Source organism: Setaria viridis, chromosome 3 (assembly GCF_005286985.2).
Source record: "Setaria viridis chromosome 3, Setaria_viridis_v4.0, whole genome shotgun sequence".
NCBI lineage: Eukaryota > Viridiplantae > Streptophyta > Magnoliopsida > Poales > Poaceae > Setaria > Setaria viridis.
The window spans coordinates 10,437,200-10,460,047 of NC_048265.2; the positions used below are offsets into that span (position 1 = coordinate 10,437,200).

At 48.5% G+C, this 22,848-nt stretch overlaps 5 protein-coding genes across 5 annotated transcripts; 3 read left to right on the forward strand and 2 right to left on the reverse strand.

Moving 5' to 3' along the window:
* Positions 1 to 1,886: 1,886 nt before the first annotated feature.
* On the reverse strand, positions 1,887 to 5,775 carry LOC117848927 (tubby-like F-box protein 10). Its single transcript, XM_034730516.2, has 4 exons — positions 5,364 to 5,775; positions 4,132 to 4,219; positions 3,358 to 3,496; positions 1,887 to 2,813 (listed from the first exon to the last, which is right to left on the reverse strand). The coding sequence occupies exons 1-4, from the start codon at positions 5,634 to 5,636 to the stop codon at positions 2,255 to 2,257; spliced, it is 1,059 nt and encodes a 352-aa protein (XP_034586407.1). The 5' UTR covers positions 5,637 to 5,775; the 3' UTR covers positions 1,887 to 2,254.
* A 2,376-nt stretch (positions 5,776 to 8,151) lies between these two features.
* Positions 8,152 to 11,038, forward strand: LOC117848926 (protein MALE DISCOVERER 2). Its single transcript, XM_034730515.2, has 7 exons — positions 8,152 to 8,448; positions 8,555 to 9,084; positions 9,340 to 9,530; positions 9,634 to 9,766; positions 9,864 to 10,018; positions 10,180 to 10,371; positions 10,462 to 11,038. Exons 2-7 carry the CDS (start codon positions 8,613 to 8,615, stop codon positions 10,726 to 10,728), a joined length of 1,410 nt encoding a protein of 469 aa, XP_034586406.1. The 5' UTR covers positions 8,152 to 8,448; positions 8,555 to 8,612; the 3' UTR covers positions 10,729 to 11,038.
* A 969-nt stretch (positions 11,039 to 12,007) lies between these two features.
* Positions 12,008 to 13,050, forward strand: LOC117848929 (protein DOG1-like 3). Its single transcript, XM_034730517.2, has one exon. The coding sequence runs from the start codon at positions 12,072 to 12,074 to the stop codon at positions 12,762 to 12,764; it is 693 nt and encodes a 230-aa protein (XP_034586408.1). The 5' UTR covers positions 12,008 to 12,071; the 3' UTR covers positions 12,765 to 13,050.
* Positions 13,051 to 14,521: 1,471 nt separating this feature from the next.
* Positions 14,522 to 17,524, forward strand: LOC117848633 (rop guanine nucleotide exchange factor 9). The gene is made up of 7 exons (XM_034730117.2): positions 14,522 to 15,154; positions 15,231 to 15,347; positions 15,541 to 15,695; positions 15,827 to 15,901; positions 16,000 to 16,272; positions 16,367 to 16,687; positions 16,794 to 17,524. Exons 1-7 carry the CDS (start codon positions 14,833 to 14,835, stop codon positions 17,166 to 17,168), a joined length of 1,638 nt encoding a protein of 545 aa, XP_034586008.1. The 5' UTR covers positions 14,522 to 14,832; the 3' UTR covers positions 17,169 to 17,524.
* A 980-nt stretch (positions 17,525 to 18,504) lies between these two features.
* LOC117848635 (uncharacterized protein At1g76660) lies at positions 18,505 to 21,961 on the reverse strand. The gene is made up of 4 exons (XM_034730118.2): positions 21,574 to 21,961; positions 21,206 to 21,432; positions 19,218 to 20,451; positions 18,505 to 18,978 (listed from the first exon to the last, which is right to left on the reverse strand). Exons 2-4 carry the CDS (start codon positions 21,329 to 21,331, stop codon positions 18,752 to 18,754), a joined length of 1,587 nt encoding a protein of 528 aa, XP_034586009.1. The 5' UTR covers positions 21,332 to 21,432; positions 21,574 to 21,961; the 3' UTR covers positions 18,505 to 18,751.
* Positions 21,962 to 22,848: the final 887 nt, after the last annotated feature.

A 22,848-nucleotide genomic window follows, 5' to 3' on the forward strand; every position in this document is an offset into this window, starting at 1 on the left:
TTGTTCAATTGCGCGATTAACACTAGTTCGTACTCCTACATGGCTACATACCAAGGGTCCAAGATAGAGGTAGTCCTCCGAGTTGAGGCGTAGTCAGATCTGTGACGCCGGAAACGCAGGCCGTCGCGGGCAAGGACTCCAGCGCCTGCGGCGCTCGAGTTGAAACGGCGGTGGTATGCCGGCCAATCAACGCCGCCCAAACAACGATTTTTCAGACGACCCGAACAGCGCCGAGGGTGACGGAGTCGCGCGTGCACGACGCTGCTGCCCGCTGCCCACTGGCGATGCTCGAGCCCGGCAGGGCCTTCACGCCATTAACGTTGCATCGTCCCTGGTCCTCATGCCAGTTTTTTGCGCGGAGGTGCAGCGTTTTCGGTTCCAAGGGAAACGGCTGCTGCAGCGTGCAGGCAGGGCGGTAACTTACGTGAGGCCTCAGACCGTGGTATCCTGTGCCGGACCGATGACCCGGCCCTGCCGCGCCTCTGCTCATGGCTGAAAAATGCTTGCCCGGCCGTGAAGAACACAGAGAGTCAGAGACGCCGTTTTCAGTTCTGCGTCGATTTGTACGAGGGGGAGACTAACCAAAAAGTTGGTGCCGTCTTCTACCCGCGATCAACCTGCAAGGTACAGGCCGCGCAAGTTTCTGAAGCTTTCAGCTCGACGCACGCGAATGGACCGGGGGCACCGACGGCCAGGGTAAGCTCCGGCAGTGTTTGGGTGGGGCTGTCACCGTTCACCGACCCGGCGACCCCCAGTCCCCAGAAAGATGCGGGGGCTGGTCGTCGGATGGAGTCCGAGCAACGGCAATCGCGGCGGCGCTGAACTTGCCCGCACGTCGCAGCGATCTTGGGCAGTTGTCACCAAAGCCTAGGTATGCAAAGTTGCAAACTGAAACTGTTAACTGTTATAAGCGCGCGTGTTTCTAGAGTACAGTTTTGCGTCTATTTGTGCGCAAAGAAGTTCAACCAAATTTCCAACGCTAAGGGTTTAGCCGTTTAAGATCACTCTCACAAGTCACGAGCCAGTGAAGTGAACTCCCCCCTGGTCATCGTAACTGGTGGCCAGGGTTCCGGTCCAAGTCGCCGGGTCTGACTCTGACCCCCAACATTTGACTGGAGCAAGCTCGATCAGTGAAATCGTTAGACCACAGCATGAAATCCACCCGATGCTTGATGCATCCAATTATGGGGCATGTCGAAAGATCAAGTACATCCAGCCACACATATATAAGCACACTGTGAGCCTCGTTGGTCGTTGCACCAGTCACACCTCAGTGAGCTGCTTGAGACCTGCAGCTTGTAGAAGTAGGAGCAGCAGCTAGACTGAAGATATGCTTGGGAGGAGGAGAGGCGGATCGTCATCCAAGTCGCGTGAACCCAACACCGGGACGGCGGGCGCTGCTAAAAACGGTCAGGGGGTGACCGTCTCACAGTTCATCACGCAGCTCGGTACGCTGAACTGAACTCGTCTGCTTCGGCTGTTACCATTTTCCGGTGTTCAGTAAGAGAAACTGACCGATTCTTACGTCCTTTTGGCAGATGAGTCTGTGACGAAGAGGCTGGATCGCATGAATCAGAGGCTGAGGCTGCTTGAGCAGCAGATGGAGACACTGGAGGCTGACGTCGCCAAGGCAAGCAGAGGTTCCGTTAACGTAGAAGGTTGCAGCTGAATGGCCTATTGCCTTAAGCGGCTCTGCAGGCGAATTTAGATGATAGCATCAGCGACTTCGCCTGGCACTGTAGGCGAGCACTATGGTCGGACTCGGAATTTTCAGGTCGTTTTAGAGGGCTCGATACTGCAGTTATATTCCTTCGCTACTGCGAAACCATCTGTTATATTTGGATCACCAATCAGATTTTCTCTGTGCAAACTACAGATGACACAAATTTATTGAATTTTGATCACCAATCACCATGATGGTATTACTCAAAACTGCATAATCAAGTTTACAACAATATATAAAATGGTGGCTCTCAAAGGAAGAGAGAAAACTGTAGCTCCTCAGTCTAAGTGCATATATACAAGAGGCCCTTTTCTTTTCATTTCTCAGCACTAGCTAAGCCTACATACTTTTCCATCTCAGAGAAATGAACGTGTACAGTTCTTGCACAGGACGCAGAAACTATTCCTTAACCTGAAGGAAAGCTAACTCTTAACAACTCAGAAAGCCATGGTAACAGCACGGAGAAGAGCATTGGCAGACTCAACTGCTGAAGTGCGCAAATACTGTGACATGAAGAACTAAAGAACAATGTTACTCACAAGCTAGCTTCGTCCCAAAGCTGCTAAGGCAGATGGCGAACGCCTGGAATGCTGAGAGAGGCCGCCAATAATCCATAGTGAAGATATCAGTATCAACCTTACCAAACTGCAGGAGAACGGTTTCGTCATCCCCCGCACTATCAGGATGGGTCGGATCGGCTGTAGCCACCAGCTGGAAATTCTTAACTGATGCAACTGTCACTCGCCCATGGAAGTTCAAGCACCAGCATTGCAAGTGCTCGTGCCACCGTGGAGCTTTGTTTCTAAGGACAGTGGTACCCGTACGCCTTAGAGACTTCACCTCGAGGGAATTCTCCCAGGTTTCTTGAACTGAGGGACACTCCATGGTGCAACACATCCTCCTAGGCCCTCTGGATTTGAGCAGGTTGTATTTGTAGGAAACCTGTCCAACGTCAAAGTTGCCTGACAATACTTGGGGGCTGATTCGCCTGCTTCCAAAGCAGCGAATAGATCGAGTGCTTGACGCCTTTGCACCATCATAGGGTGGCTGGCTGTCATATATTTTGAAGTTTGTTCCCCAAAAATCAGACCTGAAATAGGTGCAGGAGTGCAGTTATGTCAATACCTCAAAGCTTACAGCACAAACACATGACTGACAAAACAGTCACTTGTCCAAATTGTCTGAATCAAGAAATCAAATGGCGAGTGGAGTAATGTACTGCAACATGACTGCTAACTTAAAATTTCAAGAGATTGTTAACATGCAGAGTTCCAATCCACAAGATCAAGAGGAACGAAGCAAGACAATAAGACCTTGTGTTTTTATTAAAGAAATATAAGAGACAACATGGACAGTCTATATCCAGGTATTATAGTTGTTTTCTTGATTAAAGAAAAAGTAATGGAAAAGTTAAATCAATCTTATGTCAAGTACTGGCTCAAATGCTCACGCTCATGTACAATAGCCCAGCGTAAATATGAAAAGAACTTCATAGATCATGTATTATTGTAGCAGGTATTGTCAATTGTCAATTAAAACTCATGAATTTTAAAGTTGAACCCTATCTGTCAGCAAAGCAATGCGTCCAAGATATACTAAAAGGTATAAGCAAACCATGCATTGCATGGAAGTACCTCAACTTTCCCACATATGCACTGTTTCCTTGTGACAGATCATCAGCATCAAGAGAAATAATGTACTCTGTGTGAGCACCCCGTCTAACCCTTTTAGCAGCCATGAGAAACTTCCCTTTACCCGTGGTGGATGTCAGATCTTCAAAAATTAAAAATTAGTAAACATTTTGTCATAAAAAAAAGCTTAGTGGACAATAAAATAATGAAAGAATAGCAATGTAAACTAACATGAATAATGTTTAAACAAGCATGCACTGAGTAAACTATTCCAGTGATCCATGTAAACTTTTGTCACTAGCTTATGCACACAATCTCCTCTTGCGTTCTATCAGAAGGCATGTCCAAGGTATGTAAATCTTGCCCTAAAAAAAAGGTATGTAAATCTTTTGTCCACACTATGAGCTTGTGCTAATAAAAAATCCTTTAGTGTGCTCTATCAAGCATTACACCGAAATAACACATAACATTCAGTTCTGAATTGTGGACAAACATGTAAAAGCAATTCAAACACAATATTCAGTAAAGATGAGCTTTGAATTGTGGACAAATATGTAAAAGCAATTCAAACACAGCATTCAGTGAAGACGAGCTCTGAACACATTGACCAAAGCGAATAGCAAAGATGAAAGGGAAAAAAATGGAAACTCACAACAAACCATTTTATTCACACTGCCTGCCAAAGTGTTATTTAAGACTGAAGTTCACCACTAAGACGAATATGAATAATACAGCAAGGTATGAGGGGCAGAGCCGTGTGATCTCATATGAACTTACTGTTTGTAAATCCAAGGTAGAGATAAAACGTAGAGTTCTTCTTGTTTCGATTGATGAAGCACTGGATCGGGAAGTCTTTTGGCCCTGGCTGTCCAAATCACAAGGAATGAATGAAAAATGGATCAGTTTTAGCTATGGAGGTGCTGAAAAAAACTAGACTAGATACCTGAACCCACTCTTCTAAACCTTCAACAAAAAGTAGCACAGCTAAATTTGTGCTAAGCTGCTCAAACCCAAAAAAAGACTACAAGCCTTTGGCGTGTCTGGAACAAAATTATGAACTCAAAACTAGACAGCCACAGCCCTAATAGACAGTTCATAAAACTAAATGACAAGTAAAATTAGTGCCATATATTTGGATGTTGGGACATCAGAACATATAAAAACATAAAGTTCTTCAAACACATATACTATCAAATTATTTAGCGCCTAAGCTGAAACATTAGCACCTGAACTAAATCCAAGGAATGGAGGAAAAAAGGATCAGTTTTAGCTATAGAATTGCCAAAAAAAAACTAGACTAGATACCTGAACCTACTCTTTTAAACCTTCAACAAAAATTAGCAAAGCTAATTTTGGGCTAAGATGCTCAAACCCAAAAATGGACTACAAGCACAAGTAAAACTAGTGCCATATATTCAGATTTTGGGACATCAGAGCATATCAGAGCATCTCCAACAGTCTCCCTTTCCCCAATCCAAAGAGTTGATAAGAAAGTAGTGCTCCAGCTGTAACTTTCCCTTTTCCCAATAATTATTGGAACAACGCAATAAGTTACCCCAACTCTCCCTAAATAAAGGAGGAGTTGTGACTCTCCCAATACGGTAGTTGGATTGGGATGAGATTATTGGGAGACTGCAAAAGCAACTCTCCCAATAATGGTGAAAGTGATATTAGAATATCCCTATTAACTAATTATTGGGAAACATTTATTGGGAGACTGCTGGAGATGCTCTAAGAACATAAAGTTCTCCATACACTATCAAATTATTTAGCGCCTAAGCCGAAACATTAGCACCTGAACTAAATATAAGGATTATTCTAGATTCCTAAAACAGCATTTTAACAGTTCGTAGCCATGGTGGCAATGCCCAAATCCTATCTCCCAAAATCCTCCACAAAACTGGCATTTCTACAGCTCTAATGCGGCAGCCCAGATACAAAATCAGCCGTATATTGACCAAAACACCCAGCGAATCGATGGTTCACGCAGCTCCCGGCGGGCTCCTCACCTGCTTGAGCGAGGCCGGGAACGTGATCTTCCCGGACTCGGGCAGCGGCCGCAGGACCGTCACGGCGACGTCGCGCCACCGCCTGCAGACGGAGGCGCAGGACACCACGTCCTTCCGCGCCGGCCACCGCTCCCCACCGGACGCCTCCACGCGCCGCACCACCTCCGCCACCAGCTCCGGCAGCAGCCGCGCCCACCTGTCCTCCTCCTCCGCCGCCGCCACCCCCTCCCGCCTCACCTGCACCCCCCCAGATACAAGCGACGCCGCCGCCATTCCGCACGCTGCGCACCACCTCCTCTTCCCCCACTTCCCTTCCCTGTGCCCTCGTCAGTGGTGGCGGCACAGGGCCGAGCGGAGATTGCTCGAAGGAGAACCCCCGTGTGGCGCCGCTCGGATAGGAAAAATAAATCCGCTCGTGCCTGCGGAATGCGGATCTAGCGCTCCTGTAGCGCGCTCCTTTATTGCTGCGCCCGACGGTTTCTAGAAGATCGGCTACGGATTTGGTTTGGCCTTTGGCGGGTGGGTTTGGGTACGAGCACACTCCGTTTCTGTCCACTTCCTACGCTGCGCTGCCGCGTTCTAGGGGTGTTTGTCATTTTGAATACTAATTAGAAGTATTAAATATAGTTTAATTACAAAACTAATTACACGGATGGAGTCTAATTCGCGAGACGAATCTATTAAGTCTAATTAGTCCATGATTTGATAATGTGGTGTTACAGTAATCATTTGCTAATGATAGATTAATTAGGCTCAATAGATTCGTCTCGCGAATTAGTATAGGGTTCTGCAGTTAGTTTTATAATTATCTCATGTTTAGTCCTCCTAATTAGCGTCCGAACATCCGATGTGATCCTCCTAAAATTTAGCAGTACCTCCCATCCAAACACCCTCTTAGTCGTCGACGGGCTGTCGGATTCCAAATTGCAGAGGTGGGCAGCACGGATTGGCCACCAAGGGGTAAGATTTTGGCCATTCCAGGTAGGCATCGTGTCTGGAAACGTTCAGATGAGCAATAGCGTGTGCAGTGCAGTGTGAGAATCAGACAACGAGAGGCTTTGGACGCCATCTTCAGGAGATTTGCTTGCTTCAAATTGCAGCAGAAGGCCGGCTAAATTTAGCGTGGATTTAACAAAGGTTGACTACTAAAAGTCTACAAAATACAACACGTTGGAGCATGTCCGGCGACCGGACAGCAGAACGCCAGAACCGGGTGTGGGGAGAGATAAGCAAGGCGGCAGCGGCATGTGTGTGACGAGGACGACGGCGACGGCCTCCTACTCTGCGCATCATCTCTCTCCCTCTGTCTCTGTGGGCTCTGTTTGGGCTGGGCCTGTGATATCCTTGATTCGCCACTTCCTTCCCCACTTTCTTTTGTTGATTTTTTCTTTTTCTTTTTTGATTTTTCTGGAAGAATCAGATTTGCCACTGCCTGCGGCACTTTGCGTCCGCGTCTGTGACGACGCCACGGATGGGATGTCTCGCGGCCACACGCCAGGAATGGGCTGATGCTTGTTTGCATCAAGTCAGTCACAACTCACAAGTGAACACCCCAACCCCTCTCAAAAAGAAGCAGCGGCAGCACAGATGGCTCTTGGAGCGGTACTCGGTATCTCTGCATTTTTTTTTCTCTCGTCAGTAAAGTTTGTGCAGTTCCTTCATTCTATGTATGCAGGGCTACTTCCTAACTCCACTGTGACTACTTCTTGTTGGTCCATGAGTGCTGTATCAGCAGGTAGTACTTGGTTTAGCCATAGCCTATAGCTTCCGAATAATGCCTACCCTCGATCTCGATGCGTGTTCAGAGAAATGACTTCGCTAATGAACGAGCTATTACTTCAGTATTCTGATAGCATGAGTTCTGAACTCTTCCTACTTGTGAATTGGTAGCGCAGGGCAGGTATCCATCGCTTGATATCTTTTAGCACGCAATACTACTACTAACCTGCAGAGATAGCAATGCTCCAAGTCAACGACTCGCGTTTGTCGCTGTCATTGACGAGTAATTACACCCACTACGTACTTATCTAACCTTAACGTTCTGTCACTAGTCAGTGCCCCTTCCAGCACAAGCCATTGAACCCTTCCTCCTCCTTGCGGCTCTGTCTTTTTCCCTTGGATTTCATACTGTGACGCTCAGGATATGCCAAACTAGTAACGGGCTACGGGCTGGCTTTACCAACAACGGCGATAAACAGCAATGGATAGACGGAAGACCGATTCGGCTGCAGGTAAGCGGTCGCCGTCCAGCGAGTCAGTCAAGAGGCTGGCCGTTGCAATCCACAGAGGCGCCTGTCCTGTTGGGCTGGCTCGCGTTCCTCGCCGCGACAAGCGGCTCCGCGCCTCCGCCTGCCGGAATCGACGACAGCTCGTGCCTGGGGACCAACCGCAACGGCTACAATTCAGAACCAGCCGGTCCATGCCTCTGTTTCCTCCCGCCCGCGGCGCGCGTATCCGATCTCCAGACGCAGAGTCATGCCGGCGGGTCGTCGCGCTCGGCGCGGCCTCCGGCATCGCGAAAACCGCTTGGAACCGATCGTTTTTGGAGTCCGGCCGGCTCCCAAGGTCGTCGCGGCGGCGCCTTGTCCCGGACAGTTTCCGGCGTGGGTTTGCACGTCACGCTGCAGTCTTTGTTTCGGGCAAGCGGCGGACGCGTGTTCTGGACCCGTTCGTACGCATTTAGGTTCGCGTGGCTGCCTTGCTGGTATAGCCTAGTACCACCGCGGGCAGCGCGGCTGCGATTAAAAACGCTACGCGTTGAAACTTTGGGCGCCGGCGATTGACGCCATGGCCAGCGTACGTGGCCGCTACCCGACAAGGAGCTACTGCCAGTGCGTGGAGCTGAACTGTTCCATGGAAAGAGAGTTATTCCCAGCCCCAGTTATTGAACCGATCTTTGACAAAAAGAGGTGACGCTGCAATGAGCAACGAAACTTCACCCGTTTCTCTTTAGTATACTGCTTGTTTTCTTCCCCATTATTTCCTTCGAAAAAGAAGAAAAGTGTGTTTCCGGTTCCTCCAACTACTACTGCCACCAAACCAAACAACTCCAATTATCCTTTCTCGTCTTGATCCTCTTCACACTGTAAGTCCTCCTCCACCCGCCCCTGTTCCTCTTCTCATCCACGTTCTTCAGCTGTTCATCGGCGATGTAAGTGTCTGACGACTCCGGTGGTTCTGAAATTTTTCAGGGAGATCGCATAGAGGGTTGTCTGATCACCACCTGATGTGATTTTGGGCACGCCGACGATGGATGCATCGACTTCTTTCGTGCTTGCCGTGTTGACCCTCCACTCTGTCTCTGCCATGGGCGGCTCCTCCTCCGTGTATCTGCCGGCGGCGCAAGCCAGCCACCGGAGACTGCTCCAGGAAACCAATCTTGCTGCGCGTTCGGAACATTATATTCCCGTGTCAATTGCTCCTCGCGTTCCTTCTCACGGAAGCGGCTCGTTTCCGGCATCCAGTAGTCGAAAAGGGGGGAATGATCCCAAGAAGGTAGCGCCGCCGCCTGCAGCGGTGCCTCATCGACCTCGCGCGTCTAAGTTCCATGATTTGTCGAAATCCATGAGGTGGTTGTACTGGATTGTTCTTCCCGCGGTCGGCCTGCTGTTGCTTACGGGACTAGCTTGCTGGGTGTTGCCATGTCGCAAGAGTGCGGTTGCAACCATAGGCCCTTGGAAGACAGGACTCAGTGGCCAGCTGCAGAAGGCATTTGTCACAGGTACTGCTTTATTTGCTACAAGTTCATACATGTGCTCAACAATATTTTACATCTCTGTACTTCTTGCCAAAAAATACAAAAGAATAATATTTTCGGTTGCTCTGTTGATTCTCTGGACTTTCCGTTATCCAGTTAGAAGGTTCACCTGGCACTTTGCTGTTTGATTTTACTTCTGAGCACTTTACCTTTTTTTTTAACTTGCACTTGAGCTGCTGCTTATTTGCAGTTAACTCTGTTGCTCTGAATGTGCTTCAGGAGTACCAAAACTACAGCTGTCAGAGCTGGAACGTGCCTGTGAGGACTTCAGCAACATTGTAGCAAGTTATCCACACTACACTGTCTACAAGGGGACTTTATCATCTGGTGTTGAGATCGCTGTGGTATCCACTACGATTACATCAAGCAAGGAGTGGTCACAGCATTCAGAGAGCTGCTTCAGGAAAAAGGTTATCCACATTTTGGCAATTAAACGAACAACTTACTCATTTGTGTATCGCGTATTAGCATGAAAATTTTACATTTTACCCGATTTCTTTGATGGATGAGCAGATAGATTCACTGTCGCGGATAAACCACAAAAACTTCATCAATATGCTTGGCTTTTGTGAGGAGGAGGAACCTTTCACCAGGATGATGGTGCTTGAATACGCACCGAATGGGACACTTTATGAGAGTCTTCATGGTATATAAAAATTGTTCTTGCTAATTCATCTACTGAGCAGGGTAGTTTTCTAAATATTGTTCACAATTAATTAACACTTTCGGTTTTTTTTTTGCAGGTGAGGATTTTGAGCACATTGGTTGGCGAGGTAGGATGCGGATTATTATGGGACTAGCATACTGCATCCAACACATGCATGAGCTCAACCCTCCAGTGGTGCACCCTGACCTGCAGTCCAGTTCCATACTGCTCTCTGAAGATGGTGCTGCAAAGGTGCATACTCCTAGTCCTATAACCTAAGCCTTATTTCCATTTTGAAATTTTTAGACCCTGCACTTTACCAGATCGATCCAGCATCAGCGCATGTTGAGCTGTTTAGCATCAAAGTGAAGTAACTATCTATCAACTTGATCCAACCTGAGTGCTTTCTGCAGATCGTTGACATGAGCGTTTGGCACGAAGTGATTTCCAAAGGGAAATCGCCGACAAATGGTGAGCTTGACCGTCACCATGAACAAGTGTCTGCTGCCCTAGCAGGGAACGTATATAGCTTTGGTGTTATACTGCTTGAGATCATCTCGGGGAAGCTTCCTGAACCTGCACGCGAGCGCTCACTCGTCAGCTTGGTAATGATATTAACGAAGGAACATCCTGTTAACTGAAAAAAAAAGAGATCATCTTGAAAAATCAAATGATGCTGTGTTTCTCCTTCCTAGGCTCTGGAGTGCATAAACAACGGTGACCGGAGCATGGTCTCTCTGCTTGATCCTACACTGAAGGATCATAAGGAAGAAGAGCTAGTAGTCATCGGCAAGGTGATCCACGCTTGCATCCAGAGTGACCCGATGAACAGACCGAGCATGAGGGAGATCACTGCCAGGCTGAGGGAAGCCATAGGCATCTCGCCAGTGGCTGCGACGCCGAGACTGTCTCCGCTCTGGTGGGCAGAGCTGGAGGTTCTTTCGACCGCGGAAGGAAGCTAATCATTGGCGAGAAGGGATGCTATCCATCCGATGCTTTCTGAAGAAAACACCCTGCAGGCTCACGCTGTGCATACTTCTACGTTCTAAGCAACCGTTGTGCATGCATCCAGCACGTCAACTGCTGTGACATGCCACCTGGTGTAAATGTAAAATTGTAGAAATAGTTATCCTCGTGGATGCTTGGCAGTGCCTTTCCTTGCATCATGTGTCTGAATTCTGAAGGTGCCATCAGGCATCAGAAAAAATGTGCTAGCATAGCCGTAGCTAGTGTTTTGCCAGCATATATTAGCATAGCAAAGTCAGACCAGCACTCTCAGTGTTATGCTCGAGGTATTTGTCCCTGGCCAGGCAGGCCAAAGAGAGCTTCTAAAGGCCACGCCGCCCGCCATCGCCGGCAGCCCGGCACATAAAAAACTCCATGATTGATGCCGGAAAGTAGAAATCTGACCTTGGGGGCACTAGCAGACGACACTATCCGCATTGTCTTTCTCTGGCCAGCTATTATAATCCAAGATCAGGCCGCCTAGAACACTCTCCTGTTTCCAGCACAGCTGAGTGAACAGTGGAACACATGAGTGCCGCCCCCATGCAGAACGTCTGCAGCCAGCCAGATGGAATGGAATCCAACCCAAAACTTTTCGCCTCAAATGGCCCAAACTTCCGCTGTGGTGATGAACTGATAATCGTCTACCGGCCAGCTAGTCCGTCAGCTCGCGTCACGCAGTGAAGCGAACACTCTTCCTTCCTTGATGTCCTCTCGAGAACGAGCAAATGACGACTGGTCAGCTGAGAGCGTTTCTCCGGCGACGGCAAGTAAGCGAGCGTGGGCGGCCGTGAACGGGGACTCGCACTCGCCTGAGAAGAAGGCAGCGACCGGTGACCAGATGTGCCTGCAGGATCGAGTAGGTTGTAAGGCTGTAAGCATCCGTTTTCCCGAGAAAATTCAACTCCAGTTTCTAGTGCTCCATCTATTGGGTGGGCGGCGCCAACCAAGCGGTGCGTCACCACACCCATAGACCCACTGGCACGTCGGGCCACATGTCACTCGGAACCACCCGCCCCGCCTGCCCGGCGTGACGGCGTCGCCGCCCAGAACCAGACAGCCAGTGCTCTGGGCACACATGGGCTCCTGCATGCGCGCCACCTTTCGCCACCTCATACGCCCGGCCGGCGCGCGCCCGCAGCCGTCCGTTCGCCTCCGCTCCACGGCTCCGATGGCGCGGCCGCACCCTATAAATCCCACCGCCCACGCGTGGCCGTTGACACTTGACACATACCACCTCCCGGCTCCCGCCCGCCGCGCCGCGTGCGCGGTGCTGCCTGTGACCCCGTTTGGGGAAGGAATGGAGCTGGAGGCCGCGACCCAGCGGTTCCATCTCTGGTTCCGCGGGCTGCGCTCGCTTCGCCGCGACCTCAGCTCGGCCCGCTGGTCCGACGATCCGGCCCAGCTGGAGGCACTGGTGGGCCGCTTCGTGGCCCACCTGGAGTCCTACTGCGCGGCGCGCGCGGAGCTGGACCCGGTGTGGACGCTGTCGGCGCCGTGGGCCAGCCCCGCGGAGCGCGGCGCCGCGTACTGGCTCGCCGGGTGGCGCCCCACCACGCTGGTCCACCTGCTCTACACGGAGTCCGGCCGCCGGTTCGAGGCGCAGCTGCCGGACCTCCTCCTGGGCGTGCGGTCGGGGAACCTGGGCGACCTCAGCCCGGCGCAGCTGGCGCAGGTCGACGAGCTGCAGCGGCGCATGGTGGCGGAGGAGGACGCGCTGTCGCGGGAGATGGCGCAGGTGCAGGAGGGCCACGGCGTGGTGGTGGCGGCGGCGCCGTCGCCGTCGGGGGAAACCGAGCTGGACGTGCGCGGGCTGGTGCGCCGGCTCAGGGCAGTGCTGGACAGGGCGGACGCGCTGCGGCTGCGCACGATGAAGCGCGCGGTGGAGATCCTGCAGCCGGCGCAGGCGGCCGAGCTGCTCGTCGCCGCCGCCGACATGGAGATCGGCTTCCGGGAGTTCGGGCTCAAGTACGGCTCGGGCCGCGACGGATGAGTGTTCTGGAGCTCCTCGCCACCCGATTTTTTCCATCATCCGATTTGGTCCCCAATCGAGCTCCAATCCGTCCGATTCGAGAGTCCGCGAGGTCACCTTCCCTGGCCATCACGCTCCCTCCTCGCTCGGCGGCGTAAGCGTAACCCAGTTTTTTTCTCCATCCACGATATTTTTCGTGGTGGTTGTTTTAATTGGGCCTTCTCGCCGAGTGGCTAATGGGCCGTAGCAGGGCATGCGAAAAAATAATAATAAAATGCACGAGATTGCCCGCCGGAGGTTTTTTTTATGAGAAGTTGCCTTGCCTCTTGCTGTTTTTAGAGGACCCTTCTTGCTACTTGTGGCGTGCAATGTCGGAACTTTGAAGGCTTCGTGGTTTGATGTTCGCTTTGCTTGCGAGTTGTAATTCGTGCGAAGTGCAGCGCATATTCAGGTTTGGTTTGGGAGGGTTTTAGCTTCGGTTTCTCCACCAGCTGAAGTTGGAGCTCTGCCAAACGACGACGAGATGGCGAATGGCTATGACGAGATGGTGAACGGTTTCGCAGAGAAGCTCCACGAATCGTGCTGATTGAAGCTATTCGACTGGGAGGGAGTCGGAAAAAGTGGCTTCCCGTGGCTCCTCATCATGTCTTGACATCCATGTCCTTGGAAGAAAGAGGTGGGGGAGGGAGGCGGAGAGCAACGGCAACTCAGGCCTGGTTTGGTTCCCCTGCTTATTTTTAGCACCCGTCGTATCGAATGTTTAGATACTAATTAGAAGTATTAAATGTATACTATTTACAAAACCCATTACATAAGTGGAGGCTAAACAGCGAGACGAATCTATTAAGCCTAATTAGTTCATGATTTGACAATGTGTTGCTACGGTAAATATTTGCTAATGATGGAATAATTAGGCTTAATTAGGTTTAATAGATTCATCTCGCTGTTTAGCCTCCACTTATGTAATGGGTTTTGTTAATAGTCTACGTTTAATACTCCTAATTAGTATCTACACATTCGATGTGACACGTGCTAAAAATAAGCAAAAGTAACCAAACGCCCCCTCAGGGAGGTGCCTGGTGGCGCGGGCGTAGGGAGACGGGGTGGGTGGAGGCGACGGAGAAGTGATAAGGCAGAGTAGAGAACGGATAAAGGAGAGAGAATGGGAAGTAAAGAGAAAAAAGAATGGGAAGGGAAAAGAAAAATAAAAGAAGAAAAAGAGAAAAGAAAAAAGGTATTACGAACATTTACTCTTTCTATCCATTTTAAACATCTAGCAGAAGTTATCCATTTTAAACATCTAGCAGAAGTTGTTTTGCCGAACGTTTTTTCAACCTGACCAGCCAAAGTAAAAAAAAAGCTATTTCACTTGAGAGGCAACAGCTGAAGTCGAAATAGCTACAACCCTGCTAAACGAGACCTTAAACTATCCTGTTTACTTCTGCTGGGTTGTGGCTTGGAATTTACCTGCTCGTGGCCGAGGAAGGAAACCCTTCACTGAACCTACCATTCTTTTAAGTTTTAACTGATGCTTTTAACGCTCTTCAAATGTAACCGCAATACGAACCGCGGTGAAACATCTGCATATTTATTCCGCCGTACTCTTTCCATCCACGAGACGGGGCAAGGCACGCCACGCGGGAGCAGGACGACGGGAGGCCAACGCCAAGTCGCCAACGCCGCCTTGCACGGCTCGTGACATTATCGGCACGAGCAGCGGAAGATTTCGCGAGCCGTGCTTCCAAATTAAGGCGTGCATGTTCTTATATTTGGCGGGTCAGCCAGCCAACCGGAGCCCGGCGGCCGCGCACGATAGAAAAAGCCTCGCGCCGCATGCTGGAAACGTTGCCGTTTTCCAAGCTGCGGGAGGGAAAAGGGACGGACAGGAACCCAACAATTTCTGCTCCGCCTGCCACCCACGAACAGCGAGCCACCGCAGCCCGCCAGCAGATCGCAACGCCCCCCTCCTCGCCCCCCTGAAATCTAGCCAGCCACCGTCCCCTCTCTCTCTCTGCCAAGAAAGGCTTCCACGTTGACATCGCGGGTGGTGCTGTAGAGCGCGCGCGCGCGCGCCAGCCATGCGCCCGTGATGGCCCGGCCGTTCCAGAAGATCGGCCACGGCCTCGATAGGTTCTCGTTCAGGCGGCGGAGGTCGGCGTCCTCCTCCTCGTCGTCGTCGCGATTGTCGCTGGCCACGGAGGGCACGGACACCTGCCCCATGGAGGGGCCGCCGCCGCCGGCGCCTTCCGCCAGGCGGAATCTGTCGAGGAGCTGTGGGTCCAAGGGGAGCCGGCTGTCGGTTGACCTTCCCCCACCGCTGGCCGGGGGGCCGTCGGATAAGGCGGCGGCCGGGAGCTCGTCGTCGCCCGCGGTGCCGCCCAGGCCGGTCCGGCATGAGGGCCCGCCCTCAGGTGACCATTGCTCCTGGACTATCGGCGCTTGTTTTGCGATCTTCTGGGGAAATGATTTGAGTTTGATGGGCTGCAGATGCGGAGATGGTGAAGGAGAAGTTCTCCAAGCTGCTGCTCGGAGAGGACATGTCCGGCACCGGCAAGGGGGTGTCCTCTGCTCTTGCCCTCTCGAACGCCATCACTAATCTTGCTGGTAATCCATTCTCTCTTTCACGGATCCTATTGTTTCCCTATTATTTTCGAAAAATCATTTTCTTTCCTCCCGCGATTCCACAATCTGGGCCGTCCGTGGTTTCTGATTCGTACTTTTAATCTGAGCCATCACTAATCTTGCGGGTAAACCCTGATTAACCTGGCGTTCTTTCTCGTGATGACATCTTTTTCAGCTTCCGTGTTTGGTGAGCAGCGCCGTCTGCAGCCGATGGCGGCCGACCAGAAAGCGCGGTGGACGAAGGAGATCGACTGGCTTTTGTCAGTCGCCGATCACATTGTCGAATTTGTTCCTTCGCAGCAGGTGTCCGAGAACGGGACCTGCATGGAAGTAAGAAATTCCCAATTTCAGTGCCTCTTGTTGTACTATTCAGCTTCACTGTCACAAATTCAATTATCCAATGGTACATACCATTGCTTCAACTCAACTGCCTTGAATTGACCCGTCTTCCTGTAAAACAGATTATGGTAACCCAGCAGCGTCAAGATCTACAAATGAACATCCCTGCATTGCGCAAGCTCGATGCAATGCTCCTTGTAAGCATGGGCCTGCTCATCTTGATCTTCTACTGAACCAATCAGAAGGATATCTGAGGTGCTAACTTTTGGCATTGCAAATTTCTCTCGTGGAACAGGAATATCTTGATAGTTTCAACGACAAGCAGGAGTTCTGGTATGTGTCGAAAGATGCAGACGAATCGGAGAAGGGCAATATGCCGAGGCAGGATGACAAATGGTGGCTCCCAACTGTTAGGGTCCCTCCTAATGGTCTGTCAGATGCATACAGGAAATGGCTTCAGCACCAGAAGGATCTTGTTGCACAAGTGCTGAAGGCAGCAATGGCCATCAATGCTAATATTCTTATGGAAATGGAGGTTCCAGAATCATACATGGAGTCCCTACCAAAGGTGATCCATAAGACCAGACTGCTAATGCTTGCCGTATTCTTTTTACGACAATTCTAACAATATAACTCTACCACCTTTTGTTGTTGTCTGCTAGAATGGGAAGTCCACCCTTGGAGATTCAATGTACAAACTTATAACTGACGATTATTTTGACCCTGAAGAACTTTTAAGTTCTGTAGACTTGTCTGATGAACACAATATTGTTGATCTGAAGAACCGAGTTGAAGCCTCAGTAGTCATCTGGCAGAAGAAAATGACCCACAAGGACAGCAAATTGTCGTGGGGACATGGGGTCAGTCACGAGAAGAGGGGAATGTTTGAAGGGAGGGCAGAGAACGTTTTTCTCCTTATCAAGCACCGATTTCCTGGCATTGCTCAATCAACTCTAGATATAAGCAAAATCCAATGCAACAGGGTACAGAAAGCATTCACAATTCCCATTGCCCTTTACAGATATGCTACAGTGCTTTGTGTACTCACATACCTGATACCTTGCATATGTCCCCTCTAAATCTTTTCAGGATGTTGGCCTTGCCATTTTGGAGAGTTACTCTAGGACTCTCGAGAGCTTAGCTTTCACAGTTATGTCTCGAATCGAAGATGTTCTCAACGCCGACTTGGCTGCTCAAGATCCAAAGAACGTGGATTCAATGAGAATCCTCAGTTTAACTTCAGACGACACAGATAAGGTTGTCTCAGATGCTAAGGCCGAGGTAGAGAAGTTGAGGAGAATGGAACCAGTTACAGCGACGCTGTTCGACTTAGTGGGCCCACGGGACCATGGCAAGGAGGGCGCTAACGGTCCAAAGCTGACAAAGATCTCATCAATTGCAACCAAGAGGTTTTCTTACCTTGATAATTTGGGTGGAACAAGAAGCCCAATAGCTAGACACTAGCTGATATAGGGGTGAGGATAGATGGATCATGCTGCCAGGAAGCCTTTGGAAGAAAATTTGTACATAGCACAGATGTCCAAAGCATCATGACATTTGGAATTGGGGGATTCTGAGGTTGTCTAAACTAACTCAGAGGAAGTTTTGGTGCATGAGGCCATGCCAATGAAGTCTTGGCATGCTTACAAGAAATAGTCATAAGATCAAAACTCATGAACTGACCCTCAAGGCCTGTGAGATTTGTGCTTGTCTGTTTCGGGGGAAAGATTGTATTTCCCTAGTAGCACCTTGTTCAGTTGAACTTTATTTCTGGGACATGGAAAATGGGGCAAAAATCGTATGACTTCCATAATTACAAATCGCAGTGCTTACTAAACAATAAAAGATCATTTCTGAGAGGATATGGAAATGGATACTATTTTAGTCATCAGCATCTAAGCAGACATGCTACTTTATGAAACTGCAGCTAACCCTTGCCTACCATAATGGAATGACTAAAGAGAAAAATTCTAAAGCAAGCACAAACGTCTCATAGTTCATACTAGTCATCACATCATAACCACCCTAACCAAGCCCTTATTTTCTTAATCACTTTATTTGACACCTCCCATCTTCGTTCCAACCTCTTAAGCTATCCTTGCTCGAAATGCTCTTCTTGAGCACTTTCCACAAAAAGTTAAATGGACGACCAATAGCTTGAACTTTCAGAGGTAAACGAGTTACCAGTGAATTGCCTGTTTTTATGTCAGCGATCAAACAAATTATATTCATTTTCAATCAAGGAGGATACGCTTGAGGAAACATTTTTCAGAGCATCCAGAATCTCTCTCCCAAAAAGACTTTCGAGGGCGAATCTCCCCATATTCTTCTAAAACAATGCAGCCCCAACCTTTTTCAAACAACCAAGGAAGGCAGGAACAATCAATTCTTTACTGAAGGTAACACAAAAATAACACCTGGTATATTTTTGACAGTTAGCCTCTAGGGCAGGCAGAGCATCCTACAGGGCAAATCCAGGGAACAAGCAAAACTGGACACCACACTAAAGAATTCTGAAGATGGACATTTTATATAACATGAACATCTAGTATACGCTCAGGAAAGATGCTGCAAGTGAATTTTCAGACTTCAATATCCAAGTCATGAGATGACCAAAAGATATATTCAGTATATATGCATCTTCTGGAACAATATCCTTCTTCGTTATGGGATTTGTTAGCAGATAGCAATTTGCACAGATATAGCAACACCATAAATATGTCCAACCAGCAGGCTGCAAATTTCAAATACAAGCCACATCAGAACACAACCCAAATCAGGGACACCAAAACACAAGCCCTGTAATGTGCCAACGCCCTTCCATTTCACTGCTCATGCGGATGATTAGAGTGTCTACAAAGGAGGATCTTGGAGTTCAAACAGAGTACAAGCTCACCATCACATATCCAGAGTGAACAATCTGGCAATATAATCCCCAGATACGACAAAAGGCTACTCTTCGCCTACAGATTACTTCTAACAACAGCTCACATTCGATGACACTAGGCTACATGAACTATGGAATTATCCTGCATACTAGTAACTTATTAGTGCAGCTGTCTTGCCAATGCACTGCGCCGCGATAAAACGCCGTTGGCATCCCTCAAACTCCTTGCCCTTCTGTACTCGATTTCTGCATCCGAGCACGAATGGCCAGGAGGAGATTTCTTCCTTACTTCTATGGGTTTTAGCAATATTTCATCAGTTGCCTTTCTGAAAGGATGGCTATCTTTCACAATACCCTCATGCTCACACTGATGACCTCCTTTTGTTCCTGCAATGTGAGGATAGAAACACAATAAGCACTTGATGAAACATGACATTAGCAAGGGAATTACAAATCTGTTCATATCAAAATCTGGTGTGGCTGATAAAAGACATGGAGTTCAGCTTACAAAGTAGCGTTTCAAGTCAGCAGATAATTATTTGGTGTAGTAGCAAGAAATATCTACAGTTTGATCCTGCTATGCCCATATACAACTGAATGGTTGAAACAAATAGTAAGTTATTTACCTTTGAATATGTCCAAATGCAGCACTTTATTTGGAGAATCAATGGAGAGCTGGTTTGCTGATTTCTTTGGACTTGTGCCATCTTTCACATAGACAAATGATTTATCCACCTTCTGAGCCTCATTAGGCAGATCATTAAATGCGCAGATCTCAGTAGCAGGAGCAATGTTTCCAAATGGTGATATACTGAATGACTCGTCAAGCGCATCTGGTATCTCCACATAAGACTGAGTTTGGACGATTTCATCTGCACTAAACCCAAATGAGGCTCTGTAAGCTTCAATTTCATCAGCATCTTGCTTCTCCCTGGAGACACTAACTCTCCCGCTGTTATGTGGAAATGTCTGCTGAGCCTGGTCCAAGTAGAATTGAGCAGATGCTGCTGGCCGAAAGAAGTTGCTATCTAACATGTAGTTTCTCGGGGTAGATGAATCCAACCCGAAAATATTGGCTGGTGAGGTCCTGGCATATGGTGTGTCACAAGCCGATCTAGACGTCTTCCACTGCGCAGTGGCTTCTTGCTCAGGAATGGGTGAAGCCCTGAAGTATGGTGTGTCACAGGCTGACCTAGAGGTCTTCCAATGGGCAGTAGGAACCTCTTGCTCAGGTATTGGTGAGGAGAGACCAGTCCTCGGGGTTGCTGAAGCAGGTGATATGAGGCTGCTACAAGGGCTTTCAGGGTAAAGTGGGTAAGATGCCTGGAGTCCTGAACCACCAGAATAGGTTGTTGATAAGAAAGACATGTTATGCTCCTTGCTGGCAGTTTTGATATCCATAGAAGAAGAAAGAAATCGAGCATATGGAACATCTGGAGAGGAAGGAGTAGTTGCATGAGCTAGTTCAGGTGGTGGGGTCAATGGTGCTGTAGATGGCTCAGTTGTGTAAGTTGAGAAGACAGGTGGCGAGACAAGTTGAGGTTCATTAGCATATGGCCCAACAGCAAACATATTAGATGTCGGACCACCAGGCGAGTTTGCAGATACTGACAGGAAGCAATTTGGTGACTGAGCAGTCGAAGCAAGTGCTGAGTTTGAGAAGGATGCTGGTGATGATGGAGGAGCCAGAAGAGATAGATTCAAAGGCACATTTTGGTTCGAATTGGCACCAGATTGGACACCATTCCCACGAGTAGTTGATCCGTTCCCATCAGAACGTGCTGCTGGAACTATTCTCTTCCCACCCTTCTGCAGTCCAAAACATGATAGGCCTGAAAAGCAGCCAGCCCATCTGCTCCGCTGTTTATAGTACGGAAGCACATATTAGTCCAAGCACGATACTGTTGCTAGAAACAGAAATAAAATGTATGGGTACTAGCTCAGCAATGAAATTTCAAAGGATCAGTGATCTCTGTCTGCACATAAAAAAGAGCCATTTTTACCTATAATTATGGAAAGGGAAATTGTATAATAATAAGTAAACATAAAGGGCAGTGCTACAATAAAGCATAAGAAATGCTGTTTCACAAAAATCTGAAGGCCTTCAAGTGGAAAAGGATTTTTATCATACAACAGGAACAAGCTATTTTGCAACTGACTTCAACTGTAAACAATGTGTTCGAGTATCCAGGGTTCCTAAAATCAACAATTCTGTAGTATATAGATTATCTGCAGGAATAAATACTATTGCAAGAGCAAGACAGTGTTCTGGAACTGAAAAGAATAAATTAGGAGTGCCAAGTGCGTGCATTTCAACATCAGCAGCAAAAACAAAAGTCAATTGAACAAAAATATCCAACAGAAGCAAGCAAGCATGCAGTACTGAAGCCTAATTATTGGTGGTAAAGATGCCCCAGTTTCAAGCTCTAACCAACTACTGGGCAGTACGATTCGTACTAAGTACGCAAAGGCTGTGCCAATCTAGGCCGTCAAGGCCTGCTAGAAATTCCAGTCCTCACTCACACATCTAAAGCATGCGAGGCAAAAGCTGCAGCTAAAGCACGAATCCGATTTCATGCGCCCATGGAACAAAGAAATCGCGTAGTGTATGTACCCTGTCCTGCTGTAGTAGTTGGGAGTGGAATCTGGCGTCGGCCGAACCTGCTGCCGTCGCGGCAGCACTGATGGCAGCGGCACCATTCGTCGCCCTGGTACCACTGCTGCTCCCAACGGAAGACATTTCTGACTGTACCCACCGTTGCTCAGGATCACATGCTCCTGAAAAGTATTCCCAGATTTCTCCGGATCCCACCTGAGTTCAGGAGCGGACCCAGTGCAGGACTGTGTACACCCATAATTTTTGCAAAAGATCGAAGTTAGTAGGTGAAGTACATGGTCAGATCCGAATGCAAATAGCACACATTAGGGCTTTGGGTGTTAGATTTCGCACAGCTGGAAGGGGAAGGGAATGGGCGGGTATACCTGTCGGATGCTCGTCGCCGGCGAAGCACCCGACGAAGAACTGGGCGAGGGCGGCGGCGCTCGCCCTGTCGTCGCCGCTAGGAAAGGAAGGCCGAGAGAAACTGGGGTCCGTTTAGCGCCGATTTGGTGGTGGGAGATCCGGCGAGTGCGGAGGTCGATTTGGTGGTGGAAGAGCTCGATTCGGCGGCAAAGGAGCTCGATTTGGTGCTGGAGAACTTCGATTTGGTGAGCAAACTTTGCCCTGCGTAGGCTGTTTCCAAACACGCCCGCGTGTGTGTGTGCGCGCGTGAGAGAGCGAGAGAGCGCTGTGGGGAGGGGGAGGACTGAAGCCTGAAGGAAGTGGCGAGGAGAAAGAAAAAACGGAAAGAAAACCCGTGCGACCCCGCTGATGCGTGATGCGGCCAGCGCGGCCCGTGTGTCTAGGCTAGCAAGACGGTGAGTTCGCTTCACCTGCATGGCTGCGTGGGTTGAGTCAAAACACAGAATAGGTGGGCACACGAGAACCGTTTTTTCCCCGGATAATAGCCAAATTAGATCACGAAAACTATTTTTAATTTGTTACTTTAAAAACTATATAATTTAAAAAATTAAATGTATAATTAGTACATGTTTAAAACAGGCGACGTGTATTTCTATTTACTCAATTTTAAGAGTAGCAAGTGGGTGCGGATGGATCGGCGGAAAGATACGTAACAAAAAAGAAATGTCATGTTGCAGGTGATCTACCACGTTGGTTTAAGAGTGACAATGTGTAAGCTAGAGGTGGTGAGTTTTCTTTGTTTTCGTAGGTTAAGCCAAACTAGAGTTTTTTTTTCCATCACCTCTGATGAAAAATAAGATGAGAAGTTTTAACAGATATTTGTATCCTTTATTTGGTTTGTGGGTTTTGTGAACAAGAACTGATGGTTGTGATGCATCTATCTTTCTAAAATTTCATTCTCTATCTCACTAAAACTTCACCAAACAAATAAGAGATTACTAAACTCTCACCTTCTCGCCTCTAGATTTCTATCTCATACCACAAATTACGCCTAAATCCAAGCTGTTATAGTTTTTTCAATTGTAGCTGAACTAAACCACGAAAGCTAGTATGTACTAATTGCTTTAAACTATGATATAGCTCATCGTCATGTTTCTGTTTTTAATTTTCTTTGCATTTCTGTAATATTAATGAGGCGCGAGATAAAATGAGACATAATGTATATGTTTCAAATATGTTCTATTTGTATCTACTGTAATCTTATGCTAGTGGTCTACATGAGTGCAATCGCTTGT

Bases quoted from the DNA above. Each gene is read 5' to 3' on its own strand.
- LOC117848633 (XM_034730117.2), top strand. From the start codon at position 14,833: ATGGCCCGGCCGTTCCAGAAGATCGGCCACGGCCTCGATAGGTTCTCG. The intron at 15,155-15,230 runs GTGACCATTGCT...GATGGGCTGCAG, and splicing joins GCATGAGGGCCCGCCCTCAG to ATGCGGAGATGGTGAAGGAG. The intron at 15,348-15,540 runs GTAATCCATTCT...CATCTTTTTCAG, and splicing joins CGCCATCACTAATCTTGCTG to CTTCCGTGTTTGGTGAGCAG.
- LOC117848929 (XM_034730517.2), top strand. From the start codon at position 12,072: ATGGAGCTGGAGGCCGCGACCCAGCGGTTCCATCTCTGGTTCCGCGGG.
- LOC117848926 (XM_034730515.2), top strand. From the start codon at position 8,613: ATGGATGCATCGACTTCTTTCGTGCTTGCCGTGTTGACCCTCCACTCT. The intron at 9,531-9,633 runs GTTATCCACATT...ATGGATGAGCAG, and splicing joins AGAGCTGCTTCAGGAAAAAG to ATAGATTCACTGTCGCGGAT. The intron at 10,372-10,461 runs GTAATGATATTA...TCTCCTTCCTAG, and splicing joins AGCGCTCACTCGTCAGCTTG to GCTCTGGAGTGCATAAACAA.
- LOC117848927 (XM_034730516.2), bottom strand. From the start codon at position 5,636: ATGGCGGCGGCGTCGCTTGTATCTGGGGGGGTGCAGGTGAGGCGGGAG. The intron at 4,220-5,363 runs GTGAGGAGCCCG...TGATTTGGACAG, and splicing joins TCCCGGCCTCGCTCAAGCAG to CCAGGGCCAAAAGACTTCCC. The intron at 3,497-4,131 runs GTAAGTTCATAT...TAATTTTTGAAG, and splicing joins CTACCTTGGATTTACAAACA to ATCTGACATCCACCACGGGT.
- LOC117848635 (XM_034730118.2), bottom strand. From the start codon at position 21,331: ATGTCTTCCGTTGGGAGCAGCAGTGGTACCAGGGCGACGAATGGTGCC. The intron at 20,452-21,205 runs GTACATACACTA...TACTATAAACAG, and splicing joins AACTACTACAGCAGGACAGG to CGGAGCAGATGGGCTGGCTG. The intron at 18,979-19,217 runs GTAAATAACTTA...CTCACATTGCAG, and splicing joins GCATTTGGACATATTCAAAG to GAACAAAAGGAGGTCATCAG.